At 44.2% G+C, this 15,556-nt stretch overlaps 1 protein-coding gene across 2 annotated transcripts; it reads left to right on the top strand.

Moving 5' to 3' along the window:
• Nucleotides 1-140: 140 nt before the first annotated feature.
• Nucleotides 141-14,918, top strand: NUP54 (nucleoporin 54). 2 transcript variants are annotated; one of them, XM_069854991.1, is made up of 13 exons: nucleotides 146-242; nucleotides 2,630-2,791; nucleotides 4,817-4,900; nucleotides 5,030-5,164; nucleotides 5,857-6,086; nucleotides 8,620-8,807; nucleotides 9,668-9,864; nucleotides 11,481-11,535; nucleotides 12,092-12,185; nucleotides 12,681-12,788; nucleotides 13,177-13,296; nucleotides 13,648-13,758; nucleotides 14,089-14,918. In XM_069854991.1, exons 1-13 carry the CDS (start codon nucleotides 191-193, stop codon nucleotides 14,215-14,217), a joined length of 1,665 nt encoding a protein of 554 aa, XP_069711092.1. In that variant the 5' UTR covers nucleotides 146-190; the 3' UTR covers nucleotides 14,218-14,918. The 2 variants fall into 2 exon arrangements, with proteins under 2 accessions (XP_069711093.1, XP_069711092.1); XM_069854992.1 differs by lacking the exon at nucleotides 2,630-2,791 and having other exon boundaries at nucleotides 141-242.
• Nucleotides 14,919-15,556: the final 638 nt, after the last annotated feature.

Genomic DNA, 15,556 nt, shown 5'->3' with positions numbered 1-15,556 from the left:
GAGTGGTACTCCCCTGTAGCCGCTGGGCCCCGCTGTCTTTGCAGTGTTTCCCCCCCCCCCCCGCGGCTACCCGCAGTGGTACGGCCCGCGTCCCCGGAAGCTCTTGGACGGCAGCGCCCGGAAGCGGCTGCCGTGTGTTTCCGGCAGGGGCCGCGCGCTCCTCCCGCCGGCCCCTTCCACGAGCAGCTCTATGGCCTTCAACTTCGGGGCGACGGCGGGCGCCGGTGCCGCCAACCCCACGGGTGAGCGGCGGGGAGGGGGTCCCGGCCAGGGACAGGGGTGGGGGGGACCAGGCAAGAGTAACTTCGGGGCGAGAGGCGCTCGGGCCTTGCCTTCAGGGCCCGGGGGGTGTGTGGGGTGGGCGCGGGTCGCGTGACACCCCCCCTCAGGGGCGGTGGGAGGTTTGGGGGTGGGGGGTGGGATGAGGAGCGCGTGCCCTCCCCTCAGATGGAGGGTTGGGGGGGGGGGCAGGATGAGGAGCGAGGGGGCAGGGGGCACCGGTCACGTGCCCTCCCCTCACGGAGTGGGGGGGGCGGGGGTCGCGCGCCGCCTCCCCTCGCGGCAGAGGCGGGAACGTCGCGCGCCCTCCCCTCAAGGGCGGGAGGCGCGAGGCGGGGGTCGCGCGCCGCCTCCCCTCGCGGCAGAGGCGGGAACGGCGCGAGCCCTCCCCTCGCGCTCCCCCCCCCCCCATCCCCCTCGCGCTCCCCTTCCCCTCAGTATTGGCGGGAAGCGCCGTGCCTCCCCTGAGGGGAGATGAGGTGAGGGAAAAGAAGAGAAGGGTCCGGTGGTGTCTGGTTAGCGCTGCCCGGCAGGTCCGCCGCCCCCTGTGGCTGCAGCGGGGATCCCCCCCGCCGATGGGATGCTGCTCTTCTTAGCGAATTTTCCGAGCTTGGAAAGGAAGAAGGGGGTTTGCCTCTCGCTGCTTCGCTGCCACGTCCTGCGCCGCATCCAAAGCGGTGGGACAGGAGGGGATTCTGCCCCTCTGCTGCGCTCTGGAGAGATCCCAGCTGGAGTCCTGCATCCAGCTCTGGAATACCCAGCATAAGAAAGAAGGATATGGAAGTGTTGCAGTGAGTCCAGAGGAGGGAATGGAGGTGTGAGGGCTGGAGCACCTCTACTGTGAGGACTGTCTGGGAGAGTTGGGGTTGTTCAGCCTGGACAAGGGATGGTTCTGAGGAGATTATGGAGCAGCTTCCAGTACTGAGAGGGGCTCCAGGAAAGCTGGGAAGGGGCTCTGGATAAGGGAGTGCAAGGATGGAATGAGGGGGAATGAGTTTCATCTGAAAGAGGGGAGATTGAGATGTCAGGAAGAAATGTTTTGCTGTGAGGGTGGGGAGGCCCTGGGCCAGGTTGCCCAGAGCAGCGGTGGCTGCCCCATCCCTGGAGGTGTTCAAGGCCAGGCTGGATGGGACTTGGAGCCCCTGATCCGGTGGGAGGTGTCCCTGCCCATGGCAGGGGGTGAGACTGAATGGGCTTTGGGGTCCCTTTCAACCCAAGCCTTTCTATGATTCTGGAACCTTTGGGGTCCCTTCCAACTCAGACTGTTGTGGGATACTCTGGATGGTGTTTTGCGCGACCTGATCCAGTGGGAGGTGGCCCTGCTCATGGCAGGGGGTGGGACTGGGTGGGCTTTGGGGTCCCAAACCATTCCGTGATCTGTCCTAGTGAAAGATAAGCTAGCACCTTCCATAGTCTTAGAGTAAAATAATTGTGGGCTCGTCAATACTGAGTAAGTACCTTTGGACAAGGCTTCTTTGTGCTGCAGTGAGCCTTGGCTGTGCTGTGTGGTCTTTCACTTTGGCTGTGGTTTAGGCACAGACTGTCTGGCCCATCTTAAAGTAAAAAATGACCATGTGCTACTCGGATGCTATTTCAAGGCTTATTATGCTTGCAGACCAGTGTTAGAGGGAATTTTGAGATCGCACCCAGGACTTGCCAGTGTCCGTCTGTCTAGCACAAACCTGTTCTAAGCTCCTCCTGGGTAAGGAATTGGGGAGCCATTGTTTTATCCTATTCTCCTTAGCTCTGCAGAACCTGGATGTGTCAAGTAAGAGGGCAGCAAGCACCTGAGCAGGCAGATTTTGTGAATATAACTTGAACAAGCCCACATTAAAGCACACAAGGCATATGTGGTGCGTCAGTGTCTGGAGCTGCATTTTGTGGTTATTCTGCTGTCCTTGCTTCTCTGTGGGCTCGGTGCTAGCATGAAGATGGGGATTTTTGCCTTGCTGATAGCTTATGAAATAATGATGCTGTTGCCGGGTGCACTGGGACAGACACAGCTGTATTAATCAGTCATAGGTCATTAGAAATTACTGTTATTGGTAATGTTCAATCACGTGGATGTTTTCATGCATGGCTTTGAAATAGGATAGGGAAAATGTTAGCTACTTTATATGTAGTACAGTTGAAAAGTAACACACACATGGCAGCGATGGGGGCAGAGTGGGTTAAACGGAAAGCTTTTAACTGTTCTCCTTGTACTGAGCCCGTTAATGTCTTACTCTTGTTTTTAACTATGCCTGTCCTGTCCGTGGTGATGGAAAAATATTTTGGCTTTTCTTTTCTGTGCCTACCTTTTACTTAGAACTAATGTTACCTTGCTCTCTTTCTGCTTCCCGCTTGTCAGGATTTGGTGGGCTTGAAACTACAAACTCCACTGCCAGTGGGTTTAATTTTGGGGGTTTCGGATTAGCTGCTAATCCTGCAGTGAATTTTAATATTGGGAATTTCGGTGTTTCCACTACCTCAACTCCACCATTCAATTTTGGTAACACTCTGGCAAGTGCAGGTAGATAACACCTAAATGCTTCTTCTGTGATAAATGTCAATAGTAGGGGTCCAAGAATTGCATTCCTAACTGAGAATCTCTGTTTAGTACTAATCTTCGTATCCTGGAAAGACTGGAGGTGAAAGCTCTGGAAACGGAACGGCTTTGAGAGCCATAGGCTTGTACAGGGATTGTCAATTAAATTCTCAAGAAATAGCCATTGCGAAAAAATAACCGTGAGCGAAATACTTAGTCCCTGAAATGGAAATGAATTGTGGTAACCCACCAGTCTGATCCACTCTAAAATCGAGCCTTGATTATGTAGCAAAAGAGCAACACCAATCCTCCATTCCAATCCAGCAATTGCAGAGCTTGTTCCTAACACCATGTTTACCCCCATGAGATTCTTGGACTGCTGCTGTCATGTTTTTCATCTTCCTCTGTGTCTTCTCATTGGCCTTCCGTCGGCTGTCATAAATGCGCTACGCCTCCGTTGTTTCTGTGGAGAAACATATTGTATACGACCAGCACAAAATGAACAGCCGTGGCTGTGATCCCTGTTTCCCAAACACTGCCCTGCACCCTGAAAGAGCACGTCCTGGGCTCTTGCTAAGAAATTCTCTGCCCTCCTGGGGGGCTCTGCTTCCCGAGGTGTGCGCTGGGTGCTCATTCAGAAAACTGTTCACAGCCCTGTGTAGATACATCAGTTCTGACTGATCAGCTGATGTAATCACAAGTTAAATCTCTGTCATTTCATATAAAAACAGTTAACTGAATGGATTTTTAATGCTTTTACTTGTTTAGAATTAGCCTGTGGGATCTTGTTACCGCTGCTCGTATAGGAATTCTGTTCATTCCACAGTGTCGTTGCTCCGTATCTCAGCGTACTCGCCTGTTTTGTGCACTTAAGGGATGTGATTTTCATTTTGTTTGGTATGAATGCTATTGGGCTGCATTTCTCCAGCTGAATTTGAACTACTCCAGAAGAGAACTTGGATGCTTAGTTTTGTTTAGCAGTTTGTACTCTTAGATCTCTTTTCGTGAAAGGATGGCTAAATTGCTGTGGGTGCAAAACTACCTAAAAACTGTTGCTTGCTGGTACTCCCGTCAGGGTTTCTCACTCACAGGCAGGACTGAAATTCCAGTGTTACAGGGAACAGCTTCTCAAATCCACTCGCATTAAGGTATTTGCTGACTGGATATGAACTGTGATTTCATGTGAACTTTTAATAAAGCTTTTTGGTTTGTGTGTATGCTAGAGGACAGGAAGCGTAGCAGGTCTGCAGTGTCAGGTTGCCTTGTCTAAGGGGACCAGGAGAAGATGGTTTTCTGGGGGCTTTCCCTTGTAAGGTGGAGCTCAGGCCCACACTCAGGTGTCCACCTGCTGGCCAGTGACCTGTTTTCATGAAAATCTGTGGAAGGCTGATTGCTTTTGCATCTGTGTTCCTCTGATAGTGGTTGAACCTCAAAACAAGGTTTACTGGGGAGGGTGGTAGGGAAAGTAGGCTTGAAAAACAATATTTTGTAGATTTTAACCGATATAGGGAAAGAAATGGTTGCTGTGACAGCATTCCTGCATAGGCACAGCAGTTGTGTGCACCCTGGCCTCAGGGTCTGCTTGATTTGTTTGGTTTTGCTCTTAAAGGGTTAGGAGTATTGAAAAAGCTCACACAAAACCTCAGGTCGTTTATTAAATGCTTAGCATGGACTGAGAGTGAATTGAGGAAACGCTGTTATTAGTTGTGTCTGGCATAAGGAAAGCTTATCCTGCAGGTAAAAGAACAGGGTGTTAGATAACTGTTGCTTTTTAATTTGCTTTCTTGACACACCATAGATGTATTAGCTTTCTGGTTCATGTTTTCTTCCCTGTTTCTTCAGACAATGAACTTGATACCCACGATGAATGTTCACTACATGCCTGTAACATAGTACATCCATCTGTCGGCATCTCATAACCCCCACCAGAGCGTGCAGTTTGTTGTTGTGTTATGTACAGATGACACTCACAACGTGCCGTCTGGCTGACTTGTGGCCTTTGTTTGTTAGGTGCCTTTGGAGGGTTTGGGACGACTACCACCACTGCAGCACCAGCCTTTAGTTTTTCTGCTCCCACCAATGCAGGCACTGGCGGTAAGAGAGTGCAAGTCTGAAAGTACTTGCTTTAGAACGAACAATAGGGCCTCGGCCCTTCACAGTAATGTTTTGCATTTCACAGGTATTGTTCTCTTTTTCTCAATAATTCTTTGCTTATTTCCCCAGGACTCTTCGGTACTACCCAGAATAAAGGCTTTGGATTTGGGACTAGTTTTGGCACAGGAACTGGAACTGGCTTGGGTAGTGGGTTGGGAACTGGGCTGGGCTTCGGAGGTTTCGGTACTCAGCAGCAACAGACCAGTAAGTACGGCTTTCTCTTGATCTGCCCCTCCCTTAGCAATGGAAGCATAAGGCTGCGACAGGTGCATAAGCAGTGGGATGGAAATGCATTATAAAAGGAGGCTGTTACATTTCATCTCTTGGTTGATGGAGGCTTCTCAGAAATTTGACTCTTGAAGTGCCTGCATTTGTAGTCCTTACCTTTTTCTTGATCAGGCAAGTTGGTGTTTTACGCTTGAGTTTCCAACAATATTGACCCTCTGGTTTGGCAGTGGTAGAAAGAAGAATTACAGTCTTGATATTGGTGGTCACAGCATTACTAGAAAGTGGGTGAAGCAGTAGTCAGTTTAGTTTCAGTGGGAGTTGGATGCCGACCAGCTGCAGGCTCCGAGTCTGCTGCAACTAATAAATCTGCCCTTCGGATTCAGGTATTCAAAAGTGCCAGGTGATATCATGGGTCAATATAGACGTCTCATTTAAAGGAAAAAGAAGAAATCTTTTCTTCTAACTCAGCATTCAGGAACTTCTGTTGCTGATGAAGAATGGGTGTAAAAAGAGACTTTTAAAAAGTGTTATCCAATTTTGATTTATTTATTCTGTGCCTTTACTTTGTGAAAAGGAATGATACCAGTGATACACAGATGGCACATGTTGGCATGCAAGTCTGTCTTGGTTTGTAAAGGAGTTCATTTGTTTTCCTCCATCCAACACAGCCTTGGGAAGTGGCTTGTTCAGCCAGCCTGCTCAGACGCCCGCCCAGTCGAACCAGCTCATCAACACAGCCAGTGCCCTCTCAGCTCCAACACTCTTGGGAGATGAAAGAGATGCTATCTTGGCAAAATGGAACCAGCTTCAGGCCTTCTGGGGAACAGGCAAAGGGTACTTCAACAACAACATTGCTCCAGTGGAGTTCACACAGGAAAACCCCTTTTGTAGGTTTAAGGTATGGATTGTTTAGCTGCCCACAGATAATTCGGAAGCAGTTACTCTGTGTATCTCGTAAGTGTTAAATCGGATTTTGTTACTGTGCAAAGTAATCTGAAACTGTATTTGTCCAGATAATGTGAGAATTTTGATGCATGCTAATTAAAAGGTTTGACGGCTGAGAGATGCTGGAAATGTGGATAGTATTGAGGGCCTAGAATAACGAGTACGTAAGTGGATAATGGAACTAACATTTTCTATGATAGCATTCAGGTTACTGTATGTGCATGGTTGGTGCAAATCTCCAGATATGAATTTTAGTGTGTATTTCTTTAGGTTACAGTATTAGAGAAACTATTGAAAATAACCTTTGCATCAGAAAGAAACTGTTAACATCTGGAATAAGAACTTCAGTGTCTGTCTTCATTGCTTTGCCTGCACTAGAAAGATCCTCTGTGAACCTGGACTGTGCATATAACTGTTACGTACACAGCCATTGGCTTTCTCTATCTTTACCCTTGCCAGTGCTCTAGCTGACTCCTTGTCTTGCATGGTATTGTCAGCAGTTCCACATCTGGCTTCACTTGTCAACAAAGGACAGGAAGCTCTTCATCCTCAGCAAATCTCGTACCTGCTGACTTCCCTGCTAGGCTTGAAAGTGGATTTGTGTCAGGCATGGTGATACTTCTTTCCCAAGCTGATTCTTTGAAGTGCAGACTTTCCAACCTGAATGTAGGTTAATACCTAGATAAGACTGGTTTTGATTATGCACATCGTGACACTTCTATAAAATCTTTGCAGTGACTGAGTGCCTGCATAACAGTTGTTTGGCTTCTGTTGCGTTACCTTTTTAGGTGTTACCTTACATATTTTGTTGATAATGTGCCTGAAAGCTTACTGCAAGTTGTTGCCTGAAGCAGCTTTAGAGTTCTCTGGGCTTTGAAAAACTGCAAAACATAAGTGGTCTAATGCGAAATCGGTTGTTTTAGAGTTTCATTTACCACAAGGAGGAGAAGTTTTCCTTTTAAGTTAGACAGTGCTGTGAACTAGGTTTACTTTTGTCCCTATGACGTGAGTATTACTAATGCCATGATGAATTCACATACCTGAAGTGAAACACTGATAAGTTCAATGTATATGAGCAATGGGGGATACTTGAGAAAGAATAGAGAAGCTGATGGCACAGGTATTGGAGAGAAGCATCATCAGCTGGTTTGCTTTATTGTCTGTGTAAGCCTCAGACATCTGATAAGAATGAAGCCTTACTCAAAGGGCTTCACAGGTGTTCAAGGAGTCCACTTGTACACAATTCTAGCTCTAGAACAAAGGAGAAGCATGCAGAACCAGGAAAGGTGTGCTTCCAGGGGATGTCAAGTAAAGAAAGTGACAAGTCTTTTATAGCTTGAAAGTACTTAATTTCATAAAGAAATCATGAAAGGTTTATTTATTTATATTTTTTTTACACACAAATACCAGAGTTGTGCATGTCTGATCTCAATGCTACTTTGCACATAATAGGATTTACTTTTCTTTGTACTGGCAAGTCTTTCCCTATGGTGTGAGCCTCTCACAACTATGGAGGCAAAAGGTATACACTTGAAAAATAGTTGGTGCTGTTTAGGGGTTGGTTTGTTTCAGGGCTTTTTGGTGTGTTTTTTCAAGGTCTCATAAGGAATAGAGAGCTGATATCAGGGCTGGGGGAATACGTGTAACTTGAAAGTCTCTTTCCTTAGGAAGATGAGGTTTCCCTCAGACTCTGTTACTTAGCACAGATGACAACAAGTATTCCTGTATTAGACTATGAAGTTGAATTAAACATCTAACCTTACGACAGCTTTGTCACAGCAAGGGTGAAGATGACATTAAACTTTATAAGCATTTGTACAAAGAAACCATGACACTTGCTAACACAAGGAAGATTGGCTGTCCCAAGTTCTTCTGTGATAACCTTGCTTGATGCATGACTTAGCTAGTACAACTATTCTGTGTCCAGGTTTTGACTTGTACTGCCAGGCATATTGTCCTATAGTAGGAAAATGCTAAGAAATCCACAAAGATTTGCAGCTGGCTTAACTTTCACTTAGATTATATCAGTTCCCATGTTTCATTCAGACATCTGGAAATGTCATGTTGTAAAACTTGTGCAACTCTAGTAATTTTTATGCGTTAAAGTCTGGTCCTCTGCTTCCTTTTGCAACTTAGAAGTGTAACATTGTAAAATGTTCCTGACTGATATCAGCTTTGAAGTAGCCTAAACGCCCTGCTGAGGGGGTATCTCCCAATCCATAGCTTTTGGGTTGTTTTTAAGATGGGGAATGGATACTCAGGAACTTCTTATAAAAATCTGAGTTGTTTCAAAAGCTACTCTGTGGGTGGCCCTGCCAGAGACCATTTTAAAGAGGGATTGTTTTCATGTTTGTACGTTCCTGAATACATTGTAACTTAGATTTTGAACCAGTTGCTCTAAAAACTGAGGGGTTTAGCCCCTTCATGCCACATAAATATGACTTGGCTAAGTAACACATCTCTGGTTTTTGTTGGTTCATTTGCAGGCTGTGGGTTACAGCTTAATGCCCAATAACAAAGATGAAGATGGCCTGGTGGTCTTGGTCTTTAACAGAAAAGAAACAGATATTCGAAGCCAGCAGCAGCAGCTCGTGGAATCACTACACAAAATTCTGGGAGGAAACCAAACCCTCACTGTCAACGTAGAAGGTGTTAGAACAATGCCAGATGACCAGTACGTGAACTTTGTACTGTTTTGCCTTTTTTTCCAATATTGCATGGTAAAAGGGTTGGTGCTTAGTCTACTGTCTCCCTTTACTCTTTGCTTTAGATCTGTTCATCCCAAGTTTGGTTTCATATGTCTCATTCCTTTGTGATGCTTTTTCTTAAGGTGCTAAGTCCGATATCTTTCATGTGTATGTTACTTGCTTATGCTGGAGCACACAGCTGAAGACTTCAGGTCAGGAAATAGGCTTCTCCATACCCTGCTCAGCAGCAGAAGTTGGAGATGAGGATATTAAACTTGAGGGTGGGATAAATACTCAGTAAAAAGGAGCTATGGGGTGTTCTTCACTTGCTCATGTGTATGGCCGAAGAACGTCAGGATATATAGCAACAGGGGCTTTGCAGTGTTTCATGTCGCAGATGTTTGTTTCTGTGGGAAAGCTTTTCCAAGGCCAGTTGACCTGGCTTGTTTGTGTTTTATGTCAGAGTGCTGTCTGCTGGAACTTGTCTTGGGGCCTCAGGCAAGTCTACCTGAAGTACCTCAGTACACTGACATTTCTGCTGCTTACTCTCTCACTGCTTGTTCATTCTGTTTTAAAGGCCAAAAGTTTTAGGTTATTCTTCATGAGGTAGCAGCATCACCATATAAAATGGTTAAGTCTTGGAGGGTGGGGAAGAGTGTAATTTTGTAGTGTTTACAGCTTATCTCTTTCTGTGTTAAACCCTGCATTTCTTGATACTTTGTTTCTGCTAGCTGAAGGAAGTTAACAGCCAGCTGAGAGAAGTGTAACTCTGATTTAGGGTTGTTCCTTGTGTTAATTTCCATATGGGCTGATCTTTTTCTGATGTCACGCGTCTTGTCTTGCTCAGGACAGAAGTGATTATTTATGTTGTGGAGCGCTCGCCCAATGGCACTTCAAGGAGAGTTCCCGCCACAACCCTCTACGCCCACTTTGAACAAGCCAACATAAAGTCCTCCCTGCAGCAGCTGGGGGTCAGTCTCGCCATGGCCAGAACAGAGCTCTCCCCTGCACAAGTCAAACAGCTCCTGCAGAACCCTCCTGCTGGTACGTGGCCTGGCGCTGCACAGGGGCATAGCTGGGCCTCTGCTGAGGCTTTTGGGGGTTTCTGGGAGAAATGTAGATGTCAGCCCACTGGAAAACACCTTTTAAACTACCAGAGTTTCCAAAGCACTCCGACATAGTGGGTTTAATCACAGATAGTTTTCCCATTTAAGTGCAATCTAGTCCACAGAGACAGTTACAATTTATCAGTTATACGACAAACGCTGCCATACCATGTGATATAGTGGTCATAAATGACTTGAACGTGTCCTGTTGAAAGAAAAAAGTTAAATATCAGAATAATCATGTCCTATATAAAGTTCCCAGGGTTTTTTGGGGGGGGCAGAGAGGGTGGGGGGGAAGGAGGAAGGGGGTGTCACTTAGCCTGTGTATATGACTACAAACTGTATGTATACAGCTTTCTTTCAGATTAGCTAAGTGCTATTTGTGCTATTTCGTAGGACAGCTGTATTTTTTAAAAGCACAGCAAATGTTATGACGCCTGGATTGCAAATTAACTAGGCCTGCTCTTGCAGAAAGATCGGAGACAAGTAACATTGTGTTCTGGCTGCAGCAGCATCAGAGATATTTAGTTGCTCTGTGTAGGAGCAAGTTGGCTTTCTTTAATATTAAAGGTGTATCCTATGGGCTGTGTCACAGCAGTTGGGCTTAGGGGGTTAGTCCACGACTGAGAAGGAAGCAGACTTTGTAGACTGGCTAAGCAAGCAGTAAGATGTGCAAGGAGAAGTGTTCCAGGGATGCAGTCACAACTCAAGAAATGTGTTTTGGTATAAAGTTAATATGGTTTATGAGGAATGACGTGGAGTGTTGTGCACTGAAGAATGTTAATGTAGCTGACTGTTCCAGTTTCCTCTTTAAGCTGGCCTTAAATTGTTAAATTACCAGCACTTTTTTTTTTCTTTCTTTGCATGTCTCTGGTCAGAAAGTCATTTGCTTCCCTATCAATTTTATCTTGTGGTTTTCCTCACAAACCTATGTGTGTGCATTCTGTACACAGATCTGATTTTTCAGAGAGGTTTGGAGAATGTAATAACTTGAATCATGATGTTGATGTGTACAATTAGGCTGCATTTATTTTACATCTTTACCCAATGAAGCCAGTTCATGGCAAAACAAACAACTGTTGTCAACCGATAGAATCCTTATAGAAATCCTGTTAGGAACCATGATAAATCCTAATGGGATTATTTTGCCAACTGGTTTCTTACTTTGATTGCTTCATTACTAGGTTTTTTCATTTTTTTTTTTTTAATACAATGAGCGACTTGAAGAGGAAAAATGACCCAAGTGTAGTATACAGTGGAAACAGGGGTTTTTCCTCTTGAAGTGTGGATTGTCTAATTTGATCAGTTCTAGGTTGTTCCTTTCCCATGTTTTCAAACAAGTTGAAGTGCTTGACAGCCTTTTGGCTTACTGCCACAGCCCAGGACTGAGACTTTTAAGAAGTGTCCATGTTTAATTAACCTTAATTTGTATAACAGTCATTCAGGTTAGCATAGTTCATAGGCTTTGTGTATTTGCTTGTGGTTTTCCTGCTTAACAGCTGAAAGATTTAGGTCTACCCATAGTAAAAAACTTGTTTGTTTGTTTTTTTTAAGGTGTTGATCCTATTATATGGGAACAAGCCAAAGTTGATAATCCTGATCCTGACAAGTAAGTCTAATAGTTTGTACAACTATTACAAAAAGACTTGGAAAGGGGAGGAATATATAATGTTATCTAGAACCCTTCAGCAAACTTGAAAGAAACTTTTTAGAGAATAACTTTGTGAAGTGCTGATCTCATTTGAAGCAGTGAGGATTACTAGAAATGCCTGTTAATCCCGTTCCCCATTAGGTGCTTAAGGGTTGTCAGGATAAAGAGCCTTACTTGCATTACTTCGAGTTGTGGTGTCCTCTGTTATAAAGAGTAGTTAATGCTACTTTTTTATTGTAACCATTATTTATTCTTTTATCTTTATTCCTGCCCCTGAAAGTGATGTACCCTTGTGCCCTCCAGTGGTTACAGATAACTTAGGCCCATTCCTTTACAAAAAAGGAACAAGTTGTTAGGAATAGTGAGGACTGTAGAGCTTAGCAAAACAAGATATGTTTATTTATTATCTTAATTTATAGTAGACCAAAATAATCTGTAACTTTACATTATATTCATAATTAGTAATGCATACAAATGTAAAAATGTGTTCTAAGAAATATTTGTATTCTTGTAGGCTTATTCCTGTGCCGATGGTAGGTTTCAAGGAGTTGTTGAGAAGATTGAAGGTCCAAGATCAGATGACCAAACAGCATCAAACTCGATTAGATGTAAGGTTTTCTCATCTTTATCTTGACTGCTTGCTGTTGACAAAGGATGTGCTATTAAATAAGACCCCTGTTGTGCGCTGAAAACTGAACCTGGAACTTTGACCCAAAATTAAGGAATAGGTTAAGAAACAGGTATAAAGATTTTTGGCCAAAAGATTAAGTAAAGTAGTGTGTTTTGGCTTTCATTCTTTTTCAGGTTCAAGCCTACTCTGTTGTTACAGGCTAATTCAAACCAGCTGAATTAAGTTGCACTGGCACAGACTGTAGCTTGGGCACCCACTTTTCTGGTGCCTTCTGGAAACCCCAGCTGGTTATGAAAATAAAGAGAAACCAGAACAGTAGAAATCTAGCAAAAAGATTTTTAAAAGCATCTTTCATGAGGGTACTAACTTACTGGACTGAGTGCTGTTTTAAAACTCTGGTTTCAAATCAGGACTAATATATTCTGTTACCAGAAACTCTTACGACTTCCCAGTGACTCCATCTTCTTTGCAGATAATATCAGAAGATATCAGTGAGCTGCAGAAAAACCAAACGACAACTATGGCAAAAATTGCACAGTACAAAAGGAAACTGATGGCACTTTCTCACAGAACATTACAGGTAACGTGGATAGTTTAAATAACTTGTTCTGTTATACAGTCCAACACCAGGAGGCAAACTGTGAGGGAGCAGGATGATCTGTGCAATCTTCTGCATGGGCAATATTGAAAATTACATTCTGACTCCATCTGAGTAGCATTGTTTAAGTGCCAGGCAGAACTGTCAGGGAAAGCTTCAGGTGCACAGCATGTCTTACTGGTTTGGGAACTTTCTCTCTCACTTAAGCTGAAACTGTAGGATTGTCCTGAGGTCTCAGAGCAGCAGACTAAATGACAGCAAATCTGATGATGGACAGGCTGGAGGAATGGCAGAAAGACACCTGGATGGGCTAGTGGGGAAAGAGATGGGCAAAGTCTTCTCTAATGAACCTCAAAGGTTTCTTTTGTAGGTGTTAATACAGCAGGAGATCCAAAGGAAAAGTGGTTACGCCATTCAAGCAGATGAAGAGCAGCTTCGTGTACAGTTGGATACAATTCAGTGTGAACTTAACGCACCTACACAGTTCAAGGTGAGTAGTTAATAGAACTTCGCCAACAACATGTTTTTATCTCAGAAAAGAATAAGTTTTTCAAACCATGTGTACATATTTGTTACGGAAAGCTTTCAGAAGAGAAGTCTGGCAGCATTACTAGGTTGCAGGATTGTGCTCTTTGCTGCATGACTGACAGGTACTTAAGTATTTTTGAGCTCTTACAATTATTGGATTTGCTTGCCCTTTGAATATCTTCAAAAAAAAACAAAACTAAAAAGGGCATGAGTGGCAATGCTTCTTGCCCTGCTGACTCAAGGAGTGGTATGTGCTAGAACTCCAACTGATGTGAGTGAATTGCAGTTCATTTACGTTTGTTCCTCTTCTCAGGGCAGACTGAATGAGCTCATGTCCCAAATCAGGATGCAAAACCACTTTGGAGCAGTGCGAGCTGAGGAGCGGTATTACATAGATGCAGACCTTCTAAGGGAAATCAAGCAGGTAAGTATGACTGGGTAGAATCCTGGGATACTCTGACCTTAATTATTTAAGCCAGCTGTAAGTTAACTTGGGAGATGCAGCTAGAATACCATGTTTTTGTAATTGCTTGATTAAGTCCTTTATGTTGTTCTTGGCAACAGTGCATCAGTGTTGTACAAAGCTACTTTATGCAGTTAGGCTGTTAATGCAGAAACTGCTGGTTTTCCTTCTATTCAAAGAGATTTTGCCAGGCTTTTGAATGTGCCAAGGCCAACAGCTGTAGCACCTTTGAGAAATATTACTTAAACATGAAGCTGACCTATGCTCATGCTGGTTTTTAACTATCTGCAGCATCTAAAGCAGCAGCAAGAAGGCCTGAGTCATCTAATTAGCATTATAAAAGATGACTTGGAAGACATCAAACTTATAGAACATGGGCTGAACGAGAGCATTCCCATCAGAGGAGGAGTCTTCAGCTGACGGAGTGGATTTTGCTGGGCTTACGCAGAACGTGTTACTCAAGAGTTCATAATTCACCTTCCAAGGCTAAAACTGTTGAGGTAAAATAAAACACTTATCTCCTAGGAACAAAGGTATTTTGGTTGTTATCTTTAGAAATTAGCAAAGCCTCTTCTAAGCTTTTGAACTTGACCTTTGGAAGGTTTATATTTTATGAAGCAGTATATGCTTTATTAAAAGAAGGAATACTGAATTTGTTCAGATACCGGTTTACTATGAAACTATATGTACTATTGTACATTTCTTCTTTTTTTCTTCTTTTTTTACAACATCATTGTCCTAGAAACGCAGTGCTGAAAGAATTGTTGCAGTTGTGACTTGGTTTGTGGAAAGCTTAGCCCGCTTCCATGTTTTTATCAAAACAACCAAGTACCATTGTGATGTGAACACCTAACATAAATCATTACAGATGTGTACGCTGCTGTAACTATGTCGGTCTCTGCAATAACAGTAGTTTATGGGGCAGGATGTTTGTTTTTCCCGTTTCTCTCCTTCCTGGGGCCTGCAACGAACTGCAGGTTGTGTTTTTGTCACTTTACATATATGAATTATACAAAGCTTTGCTGCCCCTCAAATAACAACGGAATGTCTAGACGTTGTCGTCTGCCTTTTTTTTTAATTGCCGGGGAGTAATAAATTCAGTCTGACTTTGTAGTAACTTGTGCACGGTGTTGGGTCTTCTTCAGCTACATCAGCAAAGCAGCAAAACTGCTAGCAACTCCAGGTTAATGCACTCCTCCCTCCTCTGGGCATGCAGGTTAACAGGCATTTGACCACAATGCCACAAGGCTGCTCAGCAGCCTCAGTCCCCACACTAAGATAAAAGGTCAGGTCCCCTAGGTCCTACCTGGTACCAAATATGGCAGAGATAGGAGACAGCTTAATGGAAAAAAGGATTAATTTGTTTTTGGAAGCATGGTTCTAATTCATAAAACATCCCGAATTTGCAATACAGGATCAAGCACGGGCTCTTCTAAGAAAGCAGATGAAGACAGAATTCTCTCTTTCAAGGGCCAGAGTTGCAATCCAAGTGAAGTCGTCTGCCCCAGCGCCCCTGCTAGAGTGACTCTGCTGTATGTTCAAGATAAATAGGTGGGGTTTTTATTTGCAAACACTTTCTCATCCCTATCTTTTTAAGCTGCAGTTGTACCATGCTTTGAAAATACCTTGAACATGCAGCACAGGCACTCTAGACGGGGGTTACTGCATGTACTACCCCAGCCTTTGAAAAAGAACTGGCCTCAGTAGATTTCCTAAAAAAGCCTCCCTGCTAGAGACATAATTTTGCAGGTAAGGGAGA

The sequence above is a fragment of the Phaenicophaeus curvirostris genome, chromosome 4 (assembly GCF_032191515.1).
Source record: "Phaenicophaeus curvirostris isolate KB17595 chromosome 4, BPBGC_Pcur_1.0, whole genome shotgun sequence".
NCBI lineage: Eukaryota > Metazoa > Chordata > Aves > Cuculiformes > Cuculidae > Phaenicophaeus > Phaenicophaeus curvirostris.
This window is presented reverse-complemented; position numbering and strand designations above follow the sequence as displayed.